This window comes from Manduca sexta, chromosome 23 (assembly GCF_014839805.1).
Source record: "Manduca sexta isolate Smith_Timp_Sample1 chromosome 23, JHU_Msex_v1.0, whole genome shotgun sequence".
Taxonomy (NCBI): Eukaryota; Metazoa; Arthropoda; class Insecta; order Lepidoptera; family Sphingidae; genus Manduca; species Manduca sexta.
In genome coordinates this window covers 5,482,610-5,506,922 of record NC_051137.1, presented here as the reverse complement: position 1 = coordinate 5,506,922, position 24,313 = coordinate 5,482,610, and the positions used below count along the sequence as shown (strand labels likewise).

At 34.9% G+C, this 24,313-nt stretch overlaps 2 protein-coding genes across 2 annotated transcripts; one reads left to right on the top strand and one right to left on the bottom strand.

Annotated features, from left to right (window-relative positions):
- The first annotated feature begins 10,744 nt into the window (after positions 1–10,744).
- Positions 10,745–13,123, top strand: LOC115448277 (cytochrome B5-like protein). The gene is made up of 3 exons (XM_030175663.2): positions 10,745–10,970; positions 11,724–12,126; positions 12,246–13,123. The coding sequence occupies exons 2-3, from the start codon at positions 11,836–11,838 to the stop codon at positions 12,429–12,431; spliced, it is 477 nt and encodes a 158-aa protein (XP_030031523.1). The 5' UTR covers positions 10,745–10,970; positions 11,724–11,835; the 3' UTR covers positions 12,432–13,123.
- A 323-nt stretch (positions 13,124–13,446) lies between these two features.
- LOC115448276 (metallophosphoesterase 1) lies at positions 13,447–23,586 on the bottom strand. The gene is given in 9 exon segments (XM_037441948.1): positions 13,447–13,533; positions 15,496–15,647; positions 19,855–20,142; positions 21,377–21,459; positions 22,059–22,225; positions 22,707–22,818; positions 22,821–22,847; positions 23,078–23,270; positions 23,340–23,586. Coding segments are annotated over 9 exon segments (1,167 nt in total). The 5' UTR covers positions 23,466–23,586; the 3' UTR covers positions 13,447–13,514.
- Between the last annotated feature and the right edge of the window lie 727 nt (positions 23,587–24,313).

The window sequence follows — 24,313 nt, the reverse complement described above, 5'->3', positions numbered from 1 at the left end:
AAAAATATGTTAAATAAAAAAACTGTCGATTAAAACCTATTTCCTTTCAGAAACGTGTTCTAATCTGTAACGGAACCCCAACCCAGTTTAGAATAGTCTTTAAAACACGCAAGTTCCCAAACGGCGGATGTAAAAATAATTTCATAATATTTGACTATTATGGCATTACTGTATCCGGTGAAAATTAAATAACTTATTATCTAATCGGAGCCAGGGTTAAGGGTACATTCAAAGATTGCATGACTGCCATTATTTTGTTAAAAACAAACACCAAACTACAGTATACCAAACCAGTTATCGTTTAAAATGTATAAACATTTTCTTCTTATTGGTTCACTAGTCACAAATTTACATACTTCGTTATTAATTACATAAACTATTACTCTGGTACTTTCCATTGTTTTTATACAATTGTTTCGTCTTTGCATATCATTATTGGAAACGCTCATGACAGATCTAACTTAACTTGAAGGTGACAAATACAAAGGTTATGCTATTTATTATCTTAAATAATTATAATGCACATTCATTCTTATAGATCTTTTGATTAGTAGTTCTAAAAGTAAGGCTGCAAATATATTTTTGGTAGTAGGTATGTAAAGAAAGAAAGTATTCTCGAAATATATTTTGGAACATTACAGCGCGGCGCGGAGGAAGAATGCAAACAGCGCCTGCTCTAGATCAGAATTCAAATTCAGCACCACATTTCTGTTAACCAAAAGAGGAGTTGGAATATATTTCTCTATAAATACCTCTTATTTTAGTTTCATAAAGATTTCTCGTTATTTAAGATTGGCATTCTAAATCATTGCAATCGAAAAAAAATATCTTGTGGTATTCAGTTGTTTTCGAATATAATATAACAAATAGGCATATAAATAACACACAGCGAGAAAATAATTACATAGATATGAATAGAGAAACTAAACGAGTTGCCAAATATTATAACTGAAGAAAGAGAAAATGGTCATAAAATTTTTTTATGAATGCATTATAAGAAATGAATTCATTATATTAAACAATTTTGCCAGCCATATAAGTATTCAATATTATCACATATTTAATAACCACTTATCCAGTTAATAGTTCAATTAATATATTAATTTCTATATTAATGGTATATTTACTTTTAAAAGACGTTTGGACCACGCACCAACTGCACTATGTACACATGTTATAAAACGACTACTTAAGCTGTTATTAATAAACATTTTCCCAACAATTTATTATGCGGATATAACTAGATATTGTTGTTATCAACTAGAGTAACATACACCTATACCGATAGCTATAATTATAATTACTTATATTAATACATTTATCAACAATAAAAGCAATTAGTGACATTTTATCAGTGTCAGCGTCTTGACATTACCTGCACGGTGAGCAGTAGCGAATGGGCCATATAACCCAACTCCTGTCGGCCCTTTATGTAGAATTTATGGACAAACAAATTATCATCAGAGCAATTTTCAGATTGTATTCATGCATGTACTTATATGTTGTGTCGGATTCCCTTTCGGAAAATTTCACCTTTCGCTACTGCTAGTCAGTATGCTAAAATAATTACCACAAGAAACACAGTGTGTTTCTTATGGTATGTTTGACCTCGTCTACTAATCTTTTATTAAGGTAAATGAACAACCGAGTTGTGTCGCTGAAAGTAATTTGAATGACGAACCAAATATTCAACATCATTTTGTATTTCATAGCAACTACCTATCCTGCTAGATACAATAAAAGCACCCGATAACTCAAATATCTAATTCGAGCGTGTTAGATTCGCGCATTGAGGCTTCCGTACAAACTTGTAGGTAAGGTATCTACATACTTATATAAGTTCCATCTTGACAAACTTAATTTGCCGTTCAATCCTTCGATCGTTTATTACACTAACTGTAAATAATAACTTTGCAATAGAAAGTTGCCTTTTTTTATTAAAATACAAATTTACGGTTTTATATGTACTGTAAGATATTGCTTTTTGCCAAATCTCATGATTCTAGGCAAATATTATATAGGTATTGATTCCCTAATGAAATCGCAGAATATACGGCATAAACTTTTCATTGTTAGATCACGTTGACTACAAGCTTGATTTTTTCACAGCTTAATGAGACCGTGGATCCCAGCATATGATATAAATTTAAACTTGATACTTCTACGAGTTCCTGAGAAAAGAAAGGTCTATAAGGGTGCCTATTGAGCTACGGAAAAATTTTTTTTTGTCATTTTCTTTCAGTTACAAGAGAAAAAGACTTATGATTGATTAAAATTTTAACTCAAAAAATATAGAAAAACTTGTATAGTATTCTATGATATGACTTATATGAGCCTTTATAGAGAATGTAATTAAATTCATCAATTCCGTGATATCGCCAATTCGATGTATATTTTAATATATGATGTGGCCGACAGGCATAACACACTTCCACGGCGAATACATGTTTTCCAATGTCGATAACTGTATTATAATTTTAATGTGTAGGTACCGTATCTTTTATCAGTCAGCCAGTTTATATATGTTTTGGAAATTCCATGATAAAACTAATAAGAATTTTTGTACTATAGTTGGTACAAATTATAGGCTTTACCAAAATCTTATCTTTGACTTACAATTATTACTTGACACAACGAAAACATTGGTAAAACAGTGATTATTTTAAAAGTTAAAACCATCTTAAAATACTATAGGTATAACTAAGGCGGTATTTATAAAATGATCGTCTCTATAGTTTTAATAAACCATAGACTACGTTGATAAATCTCCATATACATATTATTTGTATCCTTTGCCAAACTCTTGTTGGCAGTTGTTTGGTCGGAACGCATGACGCAACATTCTACTGATGTTATACTAGTCTCTTGCATGGTCAGTAGAAAAACGTGCGCGCAGGTAGAATCAGGGACGGCACATGCGCGGCACACCTAACGATATAACCGACTAAATTGCATCAGCTAATGCATACGAAGCGTTACTAAATGCCATCCTTAAAATCGTTTAACCACCAACATAATCTCATAATAAATACATCACTTCTATTTAATTATTTATTCTATAATTTTTAATAGAGCGCTTCAAAAATCTACAAATATTTTTATAGATTTTTGGTATCATTTCCGGGTTAGTTACGCGTGTAGTAAATATTAATTAAATATATTTTTATCGATGATTTACTTCATCTGTTTTATTCCTTGACTCTCAGAACCTAAGATGCCGTAATTTAAGCAAGAAAGCGGTTAAACAATCATTAACAGAACCACAAATTATAATAAACGCTTAACGGTAAGATTTGCCGTATACGAGCTATAAGGAAAATGTTAAATAATGTAGGTATTTATTGTAATAATGACATGCATATTATCAGCATAATGTATTCAGTTGTCTCTTGACATTCATTTCCACAAAATATTAAATCATTAGGTATGTTACTTAGTATATCATATTACATCATTTTAGTATTATAAACAAATGTGAGGAAAATAAATGGCAATAATGATAGCATCCCGTTTTAAAAATGCATATAAAATACGTGTTCTCTAAGCGCTTGCTGATATATAGTAAGAAATATTGAATTTATAGTATTAGTCTTATAGCAATAAATATATGCCTACATATATATTAAAAATTGGTTATTTTGGATTTTATGTACCTACCAACAAACAGAATTGATTGAAACATTATTTTATTACTTTTTTGGACTTTTGTAAAGTTCACTAATTAAAACTACACTGACTGCAGTGTTAATTACTGAATTACTTACTGTAATGTTACAGATAGTTATGTAAGTGTATGTTTTGTTGGCTACCCAAATAAATAAATAAATACTAACGATGTCTGATGACATTAAATTACTGAGTCTTATTTTTGAACCTATACCCATCTATTACATAAAACATAAAACCAACAATTTGAAATCCTAATCTAATGTAACGTTGTCGAATTGACTATTGGTAGAGTCGCATCGTATGTTACTTATAGTGACTGCGGAAACCTGATTGGTAAAAGATAAATCATAAAAATGCAAGTACTAGCCAATCAAAGTGCGCCCTTCCGATCCGGGGAACCAGCGCGATCCGGACCAAATTGGAGCGAAATATACGTACATATCTGAACACGCGACGAGAGGTCACATGTCAAATGTGCCACACATTCATAGAGTCCGTGACTCTTGGGCTACAATCCGAATGTTGACATCTTCAATACAATAAACTTCAATTACTAAAGTATATCATCGGAGATTAAAGTGATCAGTAAAATTTGGCTGCGATTTTTTACTAACTAGCTAATTATTTTGAATACAATCTTTAATCTAAATTTATTTAATATTTTTATTCATTTAAAGTCCAATTTAATTTTAGATCCAAATTTTGCATTACACCTTAAGTTTTACATACAAATACATACATCACGCCTTTATCCCCGAGGGAGTAGGCAGAGGTTCTACCAAGGCTGATAAGGGCGAGCCTACCACCATATTGGGCATAATTCCAGGTTCAGAGCTGATACTGAGAAGAAAAACCTAAGATTACTTGCCCGACCCGGGATTCGATCCTATTATCTCGAAGCGGTGTCGCACCGCACATGTAGAACTACGCGTTCGAGGCAGTCCTTTTAAGTTTTAAATATCACATATAATCAGCTTTGGGGTAACATTATAATGCGTTAAAAATCTTGTTAAAAATATCTTATCATTACGTGTCCATTATAGGTTAAAAATATCAAAGCTTTCCTATTGATAGCATACAATCACCTCTAGGTAACGTGAAAGTGTTCCGCCATTTCAAATCTATAAATATATTATCTAGATAGTAAAATACGTTGTATAAAAAACAAAACTACCGTTTTTATAACTTGTAATAAAAAGTTCCGCCATGGTGACATTGAACGCTAAAGAAATACATCGATAGAAAAAATATAACACGCAATTAAACAATATTTTTTTAGTAACGCGCAGTAAATTTTAAATATACCTACTAGCCAAAATGTTATATATCTATGTCGTTTTGATTCCACCGAATTCTATAACCAAAGCAATTTTCATTTGTTGTTATCCATTATTTTCTTAATAATTTTTTTTATTATTGATGAAAATAAGGCTACAAATTAACAAACTATAAATACAATTCATATTTCATTGTTAATAAAATAATACAGTCGAGGTGACAAAGGCTAGTAAGAAAATGGTACGATATCGAAGTGAAGCGAGCCATGTGACAGGATATAAAAATAAATATTTAAAAATGCAAGTTCGTTTTTTCAAGTTGTTTATTTCCAACTATTATTAATCTCGTTATTCAAGAGTTAGCTACTAACGTAGGTAGGTACTTACATTTTTCATCAATTTATATATAAGTGTAGCTATACTTACTACTGTTAATGTAATTAGTGCATCCATTTAATCAGATCTTTTTACCATTTTTCATACTAAAACAAATTTTCAATACGGAGGACCATAAACTTGGACATGCCACACTTTACCTCACCTTCTTTAGTTTGCCAACCAATTTCTACAGGGAGAAGGGGTGGGGGGGGGGGGAGGGCACAGTGTCTTAGACTAACTCGCAGATTTGTTAATTTTGGTCGTTTTTATAATACTAGTAGGCATTGGGTGGGTACCACGTAATTCCCCCGCCTCCATGTATGTTTGCAACACAACCAGAATTCTTCTTTGAATAAGCGTTCAAGAACGTCGGTATACCCTGTGGCGCACCTACATTTTGCTATAGAAAACAAAAATATATCGGACTGATGCGAGACGTCTACCTCTTCTCGCTTTACATTCCCGAACACAATGCACCAGAATTTCAGGTGAAAATCCAACTCAGTTTGTATTTATATTTATTGTTTGTTCCCACAATGCATTAATTACCGTAAATCGCATACAAATCAATCATATTTGATATGAACTTATAAACCACATTCCAACAAATATTATTAAAAGGAGTAGCTCGTGAGTAGCTAGGAGTTGTGACGCATGACTTGCGTAGGCCTGATTCATTCGTAGTTATTTTGATTTAATGTTATTTTACATAATAACCTGCAAAGTGCTGACGCGATTTCGTCTTATCTTATTGATTCTAGTAAATAATTCATGGTTGTTTGGCGGAAATGTGTAGGTACTTGACAGATATTGCGTGATAAAAATAAGCAATATTCGCCCCGTTGGTCGTAAGATTAAACGTACTTGTTTATTTTATTAACAATTTTAAGAATAGGTAAATAACAATACTATTGTTTCTTGAGTGACAGTATTAGTCTGACATGAGAGCCAATGGAGCTAGCTAACCATATTATTTATATACAGAAACAGGCATATCATATTTACCTAGTGTCCACGGCCTAAGTGTAGGGGTCATTTTGAGTAATAAAGATTTTGTTTTCATTTAAATCTCATGCCTGTACCCCTACAAAGAAAAGCTAAGTTGCAACAACTATATCCGCAATGCACCAAACTAATTGTTAAAATATGCTATAAGCCAAATGTCTCAATCTTTGGCCGATTACATCTATTGTTCGTATTGAAAATTTTAATCGCACGCTAAACATGTTTGATGCAATAAGATCGTGACGATATTATTATATGTATTGTATCATAACAATTGTCGATCAGCCAATGATAATGTTAACATTAATTTGACACAAAATAACCTAAAAATATTATCAGTTTCTCGAAGTGGGTAAACAAAATCGTAAGTTACGCCCACAGACGTCATCAAAGAATTATCTCTTACCAAGGACATTTTATATAACTAGTACTTCTCATGGACTCTATACATGATTATTAATAGTGCTTTTCACCCAGAAACGATAATGTTCAATAAACAATTGCCACGCTTTCCCGTCATCTGTGTCAAGTAATATATTTTTTAATTACTTATGGGTTAAGTTATCTTTTTTACCATATCGAATTATTTTAAATCTATAATATCTATCAAACTACCTAAGATATAAAGTAGGTGCCTCAATATCAACCTACATTAAAATAGCGGCTTATTTTTAAAATAACGTCCACTAAGTATACAAAATATTATGTTAAATCATGTATCATCATGTCATGTCATTTAAATAATCTCAGTGCTTAGACGACTTTTAAGTATTAGATACCTACTATTGTTATTGTTACCTATGATGTGCCCTCAAGTGAGGCAGGGTAGAGATATTAGGTACTGCAAAAAACTACTCACTGATCTTGCAGCCGAAGTGACGAGCACACGCCTCCGAAGAGATTCAGCATTCCATGCAATTCTGCAATTACCGTCCAAAGACGATGCGGCAGTATGAGCTTCGAGGATCGGTGAGGAGGAATAAGAACAAGGAAAGGATTAAGATTATTTAGGATTATGAGTGTATGGAGAGGAAAAATGAGTGACGTGATATATTTTTTAAAAATATCTAATATTCTGTCATGCTGCGTTTATTAGAACCGGGAGGACCGTTTGTTTGACCGTTGCAACATGACAGACAGTATAAGAGTCCAAAGGGCCGGCACCTCCTAACTAAGCTACGAAGGTCGGATAATCTATACTATTATATAAAGCTGAAGAGTTTGTTTGTTTGTTTGTTTGTTTGAACGCGCTAATCTCAGAAACTACCGGTCCAAACTGAAAAATTATTTTTGTGTTGGATAGCCCTTTGTTCGTGGAGTGCTATAGGCTATATATCATCACGCCATACCCAATAGGAGCGGAGCAGTAATAGCTAATCTCAGGAACTTCCGGTCCAAACTGAAAAAAATATTTTTGTGTTGGATAGCCCTTTGTTCGTGGAGTGCTGTAGACTACATATCATCACGCTATACCCAATAGGAGCGGAGCAGTAATGGCTAATCTCAGGAACTACCGGTCCAAACTGAAAAAATATTTTTGCGTTGGATAGCCCTTTGTTTGTAAAGTGCTCTAAGTTATATATCATCACGCTATAACCAATAGGAGCGGAGCAGTAATGGCTAATCTCAGGAACTACCAGTATGAACTGAAAAATTCGTTTTGTTTTGGATAGCCCTTTATTTGTGGAGTGCTATGGGCTATATATCATGCGGAGCAGTAATGAAACATGTTGCAAAAATGGGGACAATTTATTAGTTTTGAGAGCTTCCGTTGCGTGCGCTGCGTAAACGGTTAAAGTTATGCAACAATGATGTATGACGGGATTGTTCCTCTTAAAAAGTTCTAAAAAATATTATTATAAAACAAAGTCCCCCACTGCATCTGTCTGCCTGAACGTGTTAAACTCAAAAACTACCCAACGCATTAAGATGAAATATGGTATGAAGACAGTTTGAGACCCTGGGAAGAACATAGGCTTCCGGGAAAATATATAGCGTGACTTTTATAACGGAAAACTTTAGCCTGAAAAACTTTATAACGCGGGCGGAGCCGCGGGCAAAAGCTAGTTAAAAATAATTTGACTATACTCAACTCCGGTAAAAAGACATCAAGCAGCTCAACAAAAGATTCTTGTTGTTGAGCAAATGTTATAACTTATATATACTACATCATTATTTTACCTACATAATTATATGAATTTTGGAAATCTAAAGATATTTGACGACTTGGTACTGACAGTATGACAAGCCACGATAGTATTGATAGATTTTGAACTAAATATTTGAACTGAAGCACAATATTATGTTATATTATAACAGGAAACATTAACATAAACGGCAATGCAATATAATATGGTCTGGAAAATTGTTTCCATTTAATTAATATTAATATGGATCAGACATCCAATGAAATCAGTTTTGATCAATAAGTGAATCAGTGGTCTAGTACCAACGTGCTAAATTGTTATGCCTCGATGATTTCATTCGATTGATTATTGTCAGGAAATTAAAGTTGGACACACGGCTTCAATCTCTAAGTACCTAGAATAACTTAAAATTGATTTTCCATCCAATGGGGAATTAACTCAGATCGAGTTTCGAGTTGTAGGTACCGTCAAAAAATAAAACTATCTTATTCTTAGCAAAAGAAAAAAATCGTGTATGAATATTTTATGAACTGTGATGTATTAATTGACCTTATCAAATGGTCAACATTAATAGAATTGAGCGAGTTTGATTGACTCTTGCGTCATTGTTTTTAAATTAAAATGCCAAACATTTATTTTATTTAGTGCAAAAACGTATGTAATATCATAAATTTTTTCATCAGACATATTATATTATATTAAAAAAAAACGGCTATCAGTATTTAATGCAAAAATGTTTACCTATTGGTTTGATGTTTTTTGCTTGTCTAGCGAGTATCTTCTAAATATAAACAAAGCTGATAAATAAATTACCAGACAGTTTATTTATTGGTTAAACTGTGGGAATTGTAATTATAGTCGATACAGGTAGTACCTAAATATGTTCGTCTTATCACTTTAGAAAAACAACATAAACTTGCACAGTACTCAGGACCTGAAAAGATAGGTAATTCATAATATTAATAAATAGTCTCGGCGTAAGAATTTAAAATTTTAATAATAAAAAATTATAGATACGAAAATTTTTAATGTAGATGTCAATAAATAGGTGTAAATTATCAAAGAAAATAGCTGTATTGAAGTTATATTACCTAGGTACTTATTTACAACCGTTTTTAACATACGATCTCAATCTCAATCTTCAATCCTATTTTGAGAATAAACCAATCACAATAAGTCATTCGTTAGCATGTAAAGAACAACTTTATCGTGACTGTTCTATTTTTGAGATTGACTAAAAAAGCGATTGGGATCGTTTACTGAAAGTAGCGGTGAAAAACCTGGTATAGTTTTAATAAATAATATAAATTGTAAATTCAGATGTTGCTACTATCGTATTTAATTTCAGACGACTTGGATGAATTCGTCATTCCAATTTGTTTATAACGTAATGAATTATAATAGATCATCACAATAGATAATAATCGACGTGAATTGAAGTTTGTTTGTGTGGTCGACATCGTACGATGCGCAAGAGTTCATTATCCGTCCTACGTCAATATTGCTATGGAAACTCCAATTCCAAATAAATTGATATAAATGTTATTCCATCTGTACTTAAATCGCGCCAAAAGAAACAGTACAATAAATAAGTGGTTTAAATAATAATATTTGTTTTTTAACCATATAGGTACCTACTATGCCGTTCTAATTTGAAATGTAATAGCCTATTATTTTTATGCCCATTACATTAAGTACCTTTTAAAATCTACATTTTAATCGCTGCTGTGTGCGTTTTTCTGGAGTAAATAGCACTTCATCTAGCGCTTGGGATAAGTATTTTTGTATTAAATTAATCCAAATCCATTCACTGGATTTGGAAACATCCAAACATAATTACCACAACCTACTTTAAACCTTACATTTTAAATATTAGTAGAATTGAAGGGATACATTTTAACTTAGGCCATATAATGTAAATTATCACACAGCCAGTTTGTGGCAACTATAAATATATGCATGCTTCTAACCTTTAACGGATTAAAAACTAAATAAAATTATCATTAAAGCTGGATTAAATCTTAATAACAATTTTAGGGATCATTACTCGCTGTGTTATTGACAATGACCACCATATTGATGGATATAAGAAGGTTGTTAAGTTGGGTAGCGATGGTGGCAACGCATGGAGACGGGCGGGCGCGACGAACCGCCGAGCGCATGCCACGGGCCACACCGCCGTCCACCGCCGCGCGACACCGAGCAAGATAGCGGCGGATTACATCAGAAATTGTTTCGGCGCGTGCCCACGCCGCTATAAAAGCAACGGCGCTACTAATGAGACCTCATTCACAAGTCGCTAGTACTCGATGACAAGACAATATTAGATCGTGGCAATGATATACGCTCTCATGCATCATCCGAATATAGTGAATAATCAACTGAAATACGAACAACTGTGGCATAGTGACAATTGGTGCGATAGTCACTCTCCGCGATTTGAACATCAACAAAGATAACACGAGTGTTTCAGATCAAGTGCATTGATTAAAAGGTAAATATTATTTGTTATGCATCTAACGTATTATTATAAATATAAATATTATGCTAATAGATGTACGTATACTGGGAAATCTTAACTCCTTAATTGCAAACACTTATTGATACTTCATAAAGTAAATGGGTCAATTTATAGTTTTGAATAATGTTGGACCAAATATTAAAAAATAATAATTTAGTAGCATTAAGAAGGGTCATTCGCATGACACGAAATTATCTTCAATACTTTAGCTTACGTCAAATGAAGCTGATAAGTTGTTGGCGGTACGATATTATTCGCGAACGCTGTTTGATAAATTATCTTTTATTTTCGGAGGTCACAAGAAGACTGATAACTTAAGTCTTGGCAGTTCAATAGTAATGCGCCCTAAGATTTTCTGAGTTCCTTTATATAGGAGCCTATTGGCAATCTTTTGGTGGTGGCATGTCTAGACTATGTAAATCGATCCACGTAACCAGTATCGCATGTTGACGACTGACGATTCACGCTCTATTGCTTTCCAACAGGGTTGTCCATAAAGCACAGGAAAATGAACATATATTTATGAAAAATATAAAAAATTGTAATAATATATATTTTTAAAACGAAATCACAACCTTATATGATTTCTCAGATATAAAATTTCAAAAGATATCTAAGCTATAAACACTCATAAATTAAACAAAATACCACCAGCGATCAGCCCTATTAAACATGAAATTAATATACACGTATATCCACACTAATGCGTTTATAAACCCTTTACAGTTTCACGAGACCGCGATTGATCAATTGCATCGTGCGCTTCGAGGGATAAGCAAGTCTGAAGAACAAGAGTTAAGGAGAAATTTACGTGAATATTTGAAAAATAACGACGAGAATGGCAACCGTACAAACTGCACCCGAGATGAATCTGTCGGCGTCTCTACCCGTGAATAACGATCAAACTGAGATAGACCTGGTGGCGCTGACTATGGCGGCGTTACGGTTTGTGAACCCATGGTCCGTGGAAAGCGACCAGAAGAAATGGTCGAGTGAGATAATCCCAGGTGCACCCGAAGCGAAAGACCGCATCATTACCCTTGCGGAAGTGAGTCACCACGACACGCCCGATGACTGCTGGGTAGTAATTTACGACCGCGTCTACGATATCACTAGTTTCTTTGATGAGGTGAGCATTCAGCCTTACATTTTTTTTTACAAAAATAGGACATATTTATATTTTAAAAGAAGTAAAATAAATTACAATAAGTCCGGTTATTTAACGAAAACATGTTTGGTTTGTTATAGCACCCAGGGGGAGCTGACATTATGATGGAGTATGCTGGTAGCGACGCGAGCACTGCATTCAGGAGTTCGGGACACTCTCGCATGGCCACCAAAGCCCTGGACCGTTTCCTTGTCGGTGAACTGCCTCTCCACGAGCGCATGTACCGGCGGCCAGGAGGCATCAAACTAAGTGACATTCCAGAGTGAACATAGTCTTTTAATTTAAGTAATAGATTAAAATAGGCGCAGTCAGCAGATATCGAATAGGTTATTCTTAATTGTAAATGATTTCAAAGTTATAAGTATAGTTACTGTTACATTAAGGACCCGTTATACAACTTCTGGGTAAATGCCACACATAAACGATAAAACGACCACCTACAAAAGTCACACTCAAATCTATGTTCCTAATTATATGCTAATGAAATCAGGACTAATTACATTAGCTGTTTAATACTGTCAAATCACATTTACTTGAAATTTGTGAAACAGGCCCTTAACGTTATTTAGTTTCCTTGGCAACTCTATAATACATTGTTTACCTACACGAGTTACTAGATCTGTACTTTGGAGTAGTTAAGAACCACTAACCTTAGTGTTGATGTCAGCAGTTTGATAAGAAATGTCTTATTGTACTTAACGGGTGTGAACTGGATACGCAATGTTTTTCTCTACGGGTGAATGTGTTTAATATTGCCTACTGTTATTATTAGTAATTATAAGTCTAATTTGCATTTATTGTGTAGTTTAGCTTTTAGATTTATAAACAACTTAGATTATGAAACAGTATTAAAAGTTGATTGTTAACTGTTTTACAATTGCTGTCAATTTTGCGCGTGAGTGTCACGCGAAAAGTTCCTATCTTTATTTAATAAAATATATTTTTTGCCTTCTAATTAGTCACGTATTTCATTATCTGCCATTTCATGTTAGATAGCATGCTCCGTGTTATCTGTCTCTGGACCTCACCTCCTCAGAAGTTGAACTTATCAGTTCCGTTTCACGCATACATTAAACAGACGACTTAATTAAATTGAACGATACGTTATAGATTTTAATTATCATAAAAATATAACAATGACATTTAAATATAATAAAAGTTCAATTCATTGATAATTTCGACCTTAAAGCGATAAATGTAAAATCGCTTAGTACTGGAGTTCATAATGTCACGCAAACTCCATTACAATGTAGTTGAATAGGTGATTATGAATACAAAAAATAACGAATAATAAAAACAATTGTTTATTAAATACCCATTGCATAATATGCACAATTATATTCACAAGTTTACACTTCCTTTCCAGATCTGAAAAGAAAAAACAACAATTACATAAATATATATTTAAGAGACATACATATATACGAGTATATATAATACAATTAAACAAAATAACTCTTAACTTAAAAAACTGCTTCTATTAATGCTACACATATTTCGTACACAGAAATTTCTTATTTTATTATATCTGTGGGTATTTATGAATTTGTATTTGCAATGCCGCAACATTGATAAATAAAGCTTTGGTTCCACCTGGGCACGACCCGTGTCACTTCACATTAACATGGACATTGACTGACAGAACTGGAACTCTGGTAGTTAATATTGGACGTCGTTTGCGTACATATTAAATGGACGTTTAAAACCTTTTTTTCCTTATAAAATATACTAATCTTGTTAATAACAGTGACGTCTGTAGCCTATACAAGATTTATGTTTTTTTTTTCAGTGTTCTAAATAGGATTTTGTTGCGTAAAATGTAAAAATCGCCGATAAAAATTTGCTATGCACTTATGTGCCCATAAAATAATTGTGACAAAGAATTAGATACACTTATTCCCTGGTTACTAAATGAAATAAGAACAAGCCCAATAAACTAAAAAAATAACCATTCGTAAGGAATTTGTACACCTGATAATACTAAGAAAAAATGGCTGTGCGGCAATTACTGCCTCTTTTCTGTAAATCTCTAGTGACAAGAGGCAAACAAAACGATCCTGCAATCCTGTGACATGTAATCAGAATTCTAGAAAAAGACAACTAGCCGCTCGATCGCTCTATCTCTCTCACACTTTTCCCATAAATTCACAGCTAGATAAAGAATGACCAGTTCTCTGTTTGAAATGAGTGCTTTCACCTGATTATAGGCAATCACTGTTCCATTATACACATTTAACTTCCTCGGTAGCATAGTTTTATTGCGTACACGATACGAGTACGATGTGGTCCGAGGTTTGAATTCCGGGTTGGACAAAAAGTAATTTAGACAGAGTTTTACATTTAAGGAATTTGTCATTCGCAGCTAAATTAAAAAAAAAACGTATTAAGTTTTTTGCACATCACGAATACTACGATGGCCTGCTTAAAACGCGTTATTGGTTGGGTCCTTCAAAATCGTCGTAAACGGGTTTTATTACATTTCATTTTAATATGCCGGCATAATAGTATCGACGGGCAAGGGATTATTATCTCAATATCTGATCACCACGCCACTTACTATCAGGTGTAGAAGTAATTTCGCCGTGCCGGCATATATTGCCTATACCTCGTTTTTTTTAGTATACTCCCCTCTTACTACCCAAACTGTTTCGATAAAATGGCGCGAGGGCTGTCCCCACTTTATCAATTCTCATTTGTCGTTTTTTTCGATTAATCACAGTTTTTTATCGGTAAATATAATTATCAGCAATAGTCAAAACATACTATGACATAAGATATTAGAATTTCGTGGGAAAATTTAAATTACTTGTAACAAGATTAATAAGTAACCAATCATTACCAAGTATTAGAATTTAACATGGGATTTTTCAAGGGCAATATATTATTATTTTAATTATTAATATTATTTTTAATTATTAGCTTCGATATCACTCAATCTTTTTAAAAGCTAAGGGTACATCAGTACTCAGGTTAAATTATTTGCAATAAATATAATGTGATAAAATCTTTATGATTCTCTGGAGTCTGTCCTTCTGTTGATTCATACGCGTAATACATAAGAACGTCTGAACAAACTGACGAAGCCATCTCTATTATGGTACGCGAATATTCCTGAACATATCGTTCTTCTATACAATTTAAGTGGCTTCCCTGATTAAAATATCTGTGATGAAGTCTCATTGACTTTAATTATTTCACAAAACAATGAGTGGTTGAAACTTCTATTAATTGCAATTATTTCCAATAAGGATAAGTTTCAATAAACAAATGTAATCGTTTTGTAAATAACATTCCGGGACTGATTACGTGGTAAAGAGAAATTATACTTACAAAAGTTTGTAATTGCTGTCATTCGTAGCGATTAATATATATCTTAAATAAACGAGCAACGCCAGTAGCATTATTACAGCGGTGAGAATCATCGTAGATTCACGAGGCATGCCGCATTTCGACACTTTCACCTCGTCTGGAGATATTGTTACCTGGAAATTGGGGTTAATTTTATTAAAATATCGCAACCGTGTAACTACTGGACATAGTGAGACTTAACATCTAATCTCTCAGGATGGCGAGCGCAGTGGAATACCAAGCAATACTTTGTAACTCAAGGTGTTGGTGGTGTTTCTGTTGTTTATGGGCGGTCGTATCACTTACCATCAGGCGAACGGCGGGCTCGTCTCGACATTCATAGCAATAAAAAAAATAATTATAGATTACAGAGCCGAGTTGGAGCTTTAGCGATATTAGTCAGATTAAATTTGATTTGCAAGTAATAGAACCGAACGATGGTGTAGATAACTTGTTGAAAGTTTGATCGAGCCAGCTCTACCGAGGTCGTACCACTTAATGATAGCTTTAGTGTTGATAATAACGCAAATACGGTTTTCATGGATCGCTTACAACAATTGAATATAAATCCAAAGATCGTGATATATTTTTACGCAGGAATCGAACTGCGATCTATCCCCAGTCTCCCCCCACCAATTTGAGCGTGGTCAGTATTAATTAATTACTGACTAAAATTATCTGCTAGTTTATTAATCGACTTTCTTAAAAAAATATAAAATGAATAAAGGCCACAAATAGTTCTATAGAATTACAAAAGGCTGCAATTTGCAATCGTCTTTTTCCCGCATTGAAGGTCTATATTATGGAATTAAGACGGCATTGTGTAATGAACTGTAACGACTTCATTTAAACAATAGTACCTTCTCAGTTCTCCATAGAAACAATGTTAAATACCTTTTAAAGAAATATTTATTTTTTGTGTTGCTCATACAAAAAAAAATGTAAATAAAATGTAGCTGGAAGGTGCAAAATATAACTTATACGCTCTAACTACAGTAATACCTCTTTTGGAAAATATATTTATCTCCATAATCAATTCATATAAAACTTTTGATGCCAATCGATTCTAGATCTTATAAGAATTAAATGACTATTGGATCAATGTAGGTTAGACTACTAAAAAATTAGATCTTTCTTAAAACTTAAATAAAAAAGAATATTTGTTCTATAGAAAAATAAATTAAAATCTCAACAAAAAAAAACTTTGAACAATTCAAGTATATTTTTTATCTTAATTCTGAACAGGATTTTAAGACATTTGAGAGAAGATATCAATTGTCTTAATGTCACAGTAGCAGGTCGCGACCCCGCGCCGGGTTCTTCGCAATGACGCTATGGTAATCATCAGCAACCAGCTTCGGTTGGCTCTCCGGATTGATTAATGAACAATGGATATAACCGTTCGCGATAAAGTAATTATCAAAACAATAAAACGCCTGAACTAACTCGCGTAGTGATTACTTGGTATTGTGCAATAATTTGGACATATTATTACGGAAAATTTAGATACGTTTATTATCGCCTCTTAGTCTCGTGGCTTATAAAGGCTGTTTACCAGGACCTTGGGTTCGATTTCCGGGTCGGAAATACTCGTGTTTTTCTAACACCATTTGCCGAGGACAGGATCTTCCAGGGAATTAACGATAAGCAGGCGACCAGTCATCCCGAAGGAGGTGGAGGCCAAGAGGGCCTCCTTACGGCGAGCCGCCGTGGAGGAGTGGCGTCTCAGGCTGGAGGCCCCGTCAGCAGGACTTCGGGCCGTCGCGGCAGTGCGTCCTGTCTTTGCACAGTGGCTGGACAGGCGCCACGGCGCGGCGACATTTCGCCTGACGCAGGTGCTCACCGGGCATGGTTGCTTCGGTGAGTACCTGTATCAAATAGTACGAAAGGAAGTAAGCGCCGTGTGTCACCATTGTGACAACTGCCCGCAGGATACGGCCCAACACACGTTGGAGTCCTGCCCAGCCTGGGACGACGAGCGCAGCGCTCTCGTTTCAGTCGTCGGAGGAGATCTCTCGTTGCCGGTCGTGGTCGCTTCCATGGTCGGCAGTCAGGAGGCCTGGCATGCGGTGGCCCACTTCTGCGAGGTGGTCCTCTCGCAGAAGGAGAGTGCCGAGAGGGATCGAGAGAGGGAGGATCCCTCCCGCCGTCAGAGGAGACGAAGGAGGCGCCGGGTAGACGACTGACCGGCGTCTCCCGCCCTGTGGAATGGGGGCGTTTGAAGAATTCCACCATGGTATCCCCTGCCTGTCGTAAGAGGCGACTAATAGTGGCCACGAAGGGGGTCGTCGGCGGGCAGCAGGGGGCTGTCCGCCCTAGTGCATTTTTGTGCATCCTTGCACATTTTCGGTTGACCCCGGGATGGACGGCAGTGTGTAGTTGGCCTCATGCTGCCGTAGACGCCGAGGGCGTCCTTCGGTGCGTGGGGGCTTCTGAGCCCCCCCCCCCCCCCATAGGAGACGGGCCGCAAGGCGGCACCGCGCAGGGCGGCTGCGGACGAATACTTAGACACTTCCGTCAGAGGAAGCCCGCAGTCGTCCCTAATGCGCCGAAGAGGGCCACCGCGGAGTTTTAGCTGGTAGGCCGTGCATAGGTTAGTTGTACTCGGGTTAGGGGACTCGGCCCGGCGGTCGCCCGAAGGTCGTCATCAAATCCGGGCGGCTCAACGCCGGGCCGTAAGGCACGGTTACCCCAACATAACCGCTCAGTCGCCCCCCACGAAGGCTGGGCGGTAGTAATAAGGGACTTTCTCCGCGAAACCAAAAAAAAAAAAAAAAGGCGACCAGTCATACCGCCATATTAATAAGTCAATATCACCTTTGCGTTGCATGTCAAGAAGACATTTAAGTTATTTAATGAACAGTCCTTGAGTTGTCATTTAAGTGCTTGTTATCAGCTAAGTTAATCCGGTTCAATAAACGAAACTTAGTCAAAATCCGTCATATGCTGCGACTTACAAAGTCAATTAAGATGTTTTTGATTTCTCTTTATAGCGATGCTCATAAGAGGCTGTCTGTAACTTGACAGCGTCTCTGCTGGTATCACACTTGAGAGCGAAATTGGGTGACATCTAGTAATATGATCCATAACGACTAAGCTGAAACCTTGCCTTAAAATAAGAATTAAAAACATTTGTTTCGGCATTCCATATCGACATATAACTGATACGCTAATTATTTTTCGGTTTTGAAATTCCTGACTGTTTTTTGAGCAAATACTCAACTCTAACATAAGTGTGGTTCTGCTCTAATAAGAAATATAAGAAACTGGAAGTATTCGACTTCAGAGAACTAATTTCAAGGTACACAAAATGTTCCTTAATAATACTGATTAATTAAATGGCCTGTTTAATGTTGTAGAGTATCGAAATAAACTCACATACTTTTCTCTTGACAATTCACTTTAGACGTTTAGCTGTTAGATGCTGCTGACAAGGATACCATTAAAAACTCCATTGAAATAACAGAAACAGTCGAAGAGCATTCGAAGACACTATACAGATAAATCCTCAAAACAATGAATAAATCGAATGACGTGTTTCAGGACATCAAACACGGTCTGCCGTCTTCCCTTTCGTAGTTAATGTAAAATCTAATTATCATTAGAACGATTTGTAAATCGCATTTATTCATATTATTTGTACTTATATGGTTGTGTCGGATTCTCTTACGGAAAATTTCAGCCTTCGCCACTGTTACCTGGTGTTCAACATGATAGTGTCTAGACCCCCCCTTTATGTTAAAAATAATAAACAAAATCTCGCACTATGAAGGCAATAAGTAGCTCGATATCTGACAAATACATATTTCTTACTTAAAATAATGTCTACAGGACAATGGTGTCATAAATATAATGTCCGTTAGTAATAAGGACACTGTCACATCGATAGCGATGAAAAAGTTAAATTCTCCACGTTTGCCAAATATACTTGATTTAAATGAACTATTTGCCTTTATAACTACTATATTTTACGTAAATTAACTCGCTATCTATATTTTGAAGTTTGTGCAAAACAAGTATGAAAGATTAAAACTGTCGCTAAGTTAAATTGTTTTTTGTTTCGTTGTTACTATGTGTTTAACGAGTCAACAGAGGTTTATACGCCAGATTATTTTAATGACAGATGATTCACAAATATTTTGCGAAACGTTAATGTATCAAGTTATTTGTTAAAGATTGTATTAAAATTATACAGACACAGATAATTTCTTCGACAAATACTATGAATTGTATATACCTAGAGCACTAACTTTGCTTTGTGCCTCTACTTAACTACCACTAACTCGGTGCCAAAACATAGGCTAATAGACACATATGAAACGAAAACATCAATACACTCACAAGATAATACTTAGGATCCTCTCTATTCCTCCACGAGAACGACGGTACTGTGTACTCTATGAACTCAGTCTTGTGATTGGGGGTGGGCACGAAGCTGTGTCGCACCACGCAGCTGTGGTGCGTGTGGGCTCCGAAGGCGGCGCGCGGGGCGAGGCTCTCCACCAGGTACTCCGTGGACTCCCTGGACAAGCAGTTCCATCGCTCCTCGAACAAGTCGTTGCGTGCGGGTAATGGCGCCGCGTCCGGCTCCGTGCATATGCTATCCGATTCTCTGTACAGAGGATAGTGCTGAAATAGTTATATCTGATGAATATTAATGTTGGTAAATGAAATGTGGTCTGAAAATTCGTTTCCTGATACCCATTGATTACATACTATTTTTTTATCTAACGATCCCTTTAGCAACTATTTCAAACTTTGCGATTTACTGTGTGTGTCTTTTGACGTGGTTTCTATTTACACGTCTCCCATAACAAATACATAATAAAACTTTCTAATGGTAAGTATATATTGTTAAATTCAAAAGTAGGTATCTTTTACAATTTCCAAACCTACTTTTACATTTTTGAGTAGGTTGTAACGTACAATGAAACACCATTTAAATAAGATGAAATCATCGGTATTTAAATGAACCATATTTTTAACTCAAGCACTAGGCAGTTCCAGGCAGATAACCAATCAAAATTATCAATATTACGAAACAATTCCTTCTAGAAAATATAAAAATTCTGAACCAATGAAACACTATCTCATTGACGATTAATTCATTAACCGCAACGGTGATGATTAATAACAATGACAATGTTAATTTACAATAATGGCTAAACTGCACAGGGCGAGCTGCTAACTCGACGATAGATTAGTGTTAATTGGCATGCTTTACTGGCACAGTTTACTACAACTTGAGTCGTTAAAACCGAACACAGAGGGTGGAGTTTTAATGGGCAGTGGCAACTCTTAACTTTCAAGGTATTGACTACTCGACATCGGATTTTTTGCACGTTATTTTAATGATTATCGTTGTATTCTTACGGCCGTTTTCAATACACCACCATGTTAATCTTCGAACTAGCCACGTGATTAAACCAAAATCAATATAATAAATATGTGAGCTTTTAAATAAAACCTGATCGTCCCATTCTTGCGATGGATCGAAAAAAGCTATTGGGATCGTTTAATGCAAACGGCGGATAGTGGACTATTTGTCCGACTTGTTATTTACGTAGTTCTAAGTTATAGTTGAATGTATAATATATGAAATATTATAAGAAATTGCCCAACTATTTCGCTTGGACGGATAGCAGTCTAATACAAAACCGTGTTAATACCTAGTCATATAGTTCAGACCGGGTCAGGGAATGCGAGTGGCGGATTATTGCCGTTAAGCATGTTATTGCTTTATTCCTCGCACTATTGGTTATGCGAGTAACTGTCATGCCTGTAGCGCGCATTTTAGTTTTTTCTATCGGAGCAACAACTCGCACTAAGTAAACTATTGATCGTTATAGTATAATTGGTATACCTGCATTATTATCGGTCGGCTATACCGCTCTAGCTTTGCTTTCCCTTTGCACAATGTTGAGCCACTGCTACATTTCAATATATCTGTAATATTACGTGACAATATCAATTTTGGTTAGAGGTGGACAGACAACCTGATAAAAGTCGCAGGACTTGTTGCACGCAATCCGCTTCTAATATATCGGTCTAGAAAATATCATATTTAGAGGTGGCTTATATTCAGCAGTGGACTTCCTATAGCTGGTGATGATGATTATTAACTTCCGTAATATCGGAATCTTGTCTATAAAATGACAATAACTCTTGCCAAGGGCGTCGCCAAGGAGGGGATAGGGAGCGACAGCTTCCCCGCTCCCTTGAGGTTCTAAAAAAGTTGCCAAATGTAAAGCAAGCAAAGTCGTAAGTCTGACTTGACTTGCTTGATCGATCATTCCCGTTATTAGAATGAATTCACTAATTCCATTCCTAATAATCCGTACGCTTAATTACGCTCTGCTCTATGTTATTGTTAAAGCAAGCGAGAGAGAGTGGGGTAGAAACATGTCTTCTCGAATTTACCTACAATTCATATTTTTTTCATTCTCCATATCAACTTGAACCCCCCCTCTACCTGGGCCATCGGTTGGCGACGCTCTTGACTCTTGCACTACTTTAGTCGAGAGAAGCAAAGCTGAAATCCTTACTTGATATTTTATCAATTTCATTCACCGCGCGCGAGCATAATGAGCAGCCGTCTCCCTCCATCGCCATGGAATTAATGAGCACAAAGTGGTTGCCCTTTTCACTCACTAGACGAACTGGCGGCGAATCTAATTTACTCTCAAACCTTGCAGCCAGGTGTGGTGTTATCCTACAAAAGAGTCACTTAGTGGTGATAAAATTGGTAAAAATCTCCACAGCTAAGTTTTAAATCTAGTTATTATATACAAATTATCATATCAATTAATATTATTAATATATTATAAATATTATATTAATAATATTAAACATGAATACATATTTCAAAAATCTACTACAGTACATATCTTAAAATAAAATAATCAACAATATATTATTAAGCAATTGATTATACAAAAGTGAAATATAAATATTTTACCTACGAAACTTATCACCATATTTAGGTCCAGCTAACCGGACTTTTCTCTTACTTGACAGTGTATAGAAAAATAAAATCAATGAAACTAAATCAGTTCAAAATCACTCTTTGGCCAAAATTGTTTCTTGTAAAAAGTGTTATCAGATAATAATACTAAAATAATTATCTTTAGGGACTTAAGTTATTGGAAAAATGTATGGATATTGACAACTCTAAATATTAATGATAAACTTACCTATAATGAAAGCCAATATCATGATTACCCACCACAGCATACATGGCTGTATCATCAGGAACTTTGAACAATTTATAAAATCTTTCCACATATTCGTTAAACTCTTTTCTGGACACCATTTGCCTTCATCAAAGAGATCACCTACAACCAAGTTCATAGCTACAGAAAAAAATGAACATAGTGTAAGATTGCTTTGAACGTTCTAGGTTTTATTTTATACAAAATCAAGAATAGTTTTATTAATGAAGTTGATCTCAAGATTCCCTAAACAACTGTCCCTTTTCTTTCGTAATTTGTGAAAGAAGCCGTATTTGTGATTTGGGAATATAATATTTTTTAAAAGCTTCATAACAATGTATATTAAAACTTACCCAAAACAAATATAATTTCTGGCCGGTGTAATGTTATAGCAGTTTGAAATCCACGATGCATTTGCCATTCACGCCGCCATTTATCAAACCAGTGACCATTACGAGACCCTAACAAATGCGGATCAGCTAATATCATTGCATATAAAGGTTCAGTCCCATCAGCTGGTTCTTTCTTTAAAGGCGACCAACCACACTAAAAATGTACATAATTTACGATTGCGTCTCTAATTGAAATATAGGGAACCATTATTATATATTATACCTGTATTTGAGTAACATAATAAATTAAATATTCGCAATAAAAATATATAAAAATAAGACCAATAACAAGCCTCGGGAGAACATTTATTATTTTTTTCCTTCGCCAGTTTCTCACAAATAGTGCCATTGTATACTGTTAAAAACATGAATATCTAATTTTTGTAACAAAGATTCGGTAGGTACATAAATATATATTTTGTTATTATTACATATTTCAAGCTTTTCAAGTTATCAAAACAATAATATAAACCATAGAGTAAGTAATATACTACGTAAGAAGAGGCGGCACTTAGTACATTGAATTTGAGCTCACGCACACATACGTGAGCCCAGTAGAATTACATTTTGTACCAACATTACGCAGAAAAAATGATACGCAAGGCTGCCAACTTACTATAAATCTGCTCGTTTCTAGGAACGTTCCTTATTTAATCGATATTATCGATAATTTTGTATCGACAGCTTTATATCGATAAATTTGCTGCCATAAATCTTACACTGGTATAAATTATGATTGAATTTAGAATATTAAAATAAAACGTCCACAATTTTTAATAATTCCCTTTATTTAATTAGAAAATACACAATATTATCACGTGAATTTCTTATGTATAAATTGTATAATGTTTAGGTCTCCTACTTAAAAATTCATAACACTCCAGTTTTCCGTTATTTATTTCCAATTTTATATGGAAATTGAAAAATTTTATACCTTACAGATATGATCTTTTTCCGTCTAATCAACAATTACTACGATACAATTATTGCAAGGGCAAATTCATAGATTTCACACGTGCCTTTTTTGATTAGGTTACTAAGCATAGAATTGAAACTCCATAATCTAGAGTATTCTCTTCAACGACTACCTGAGGTTGTAAATTTGAATTAAATATACATCACTTTTATGTAATGTTTTAAATCATAATATAAATTTTCCGTTACCGGTGTAGATCAAGTGGATACATAACCATAAAT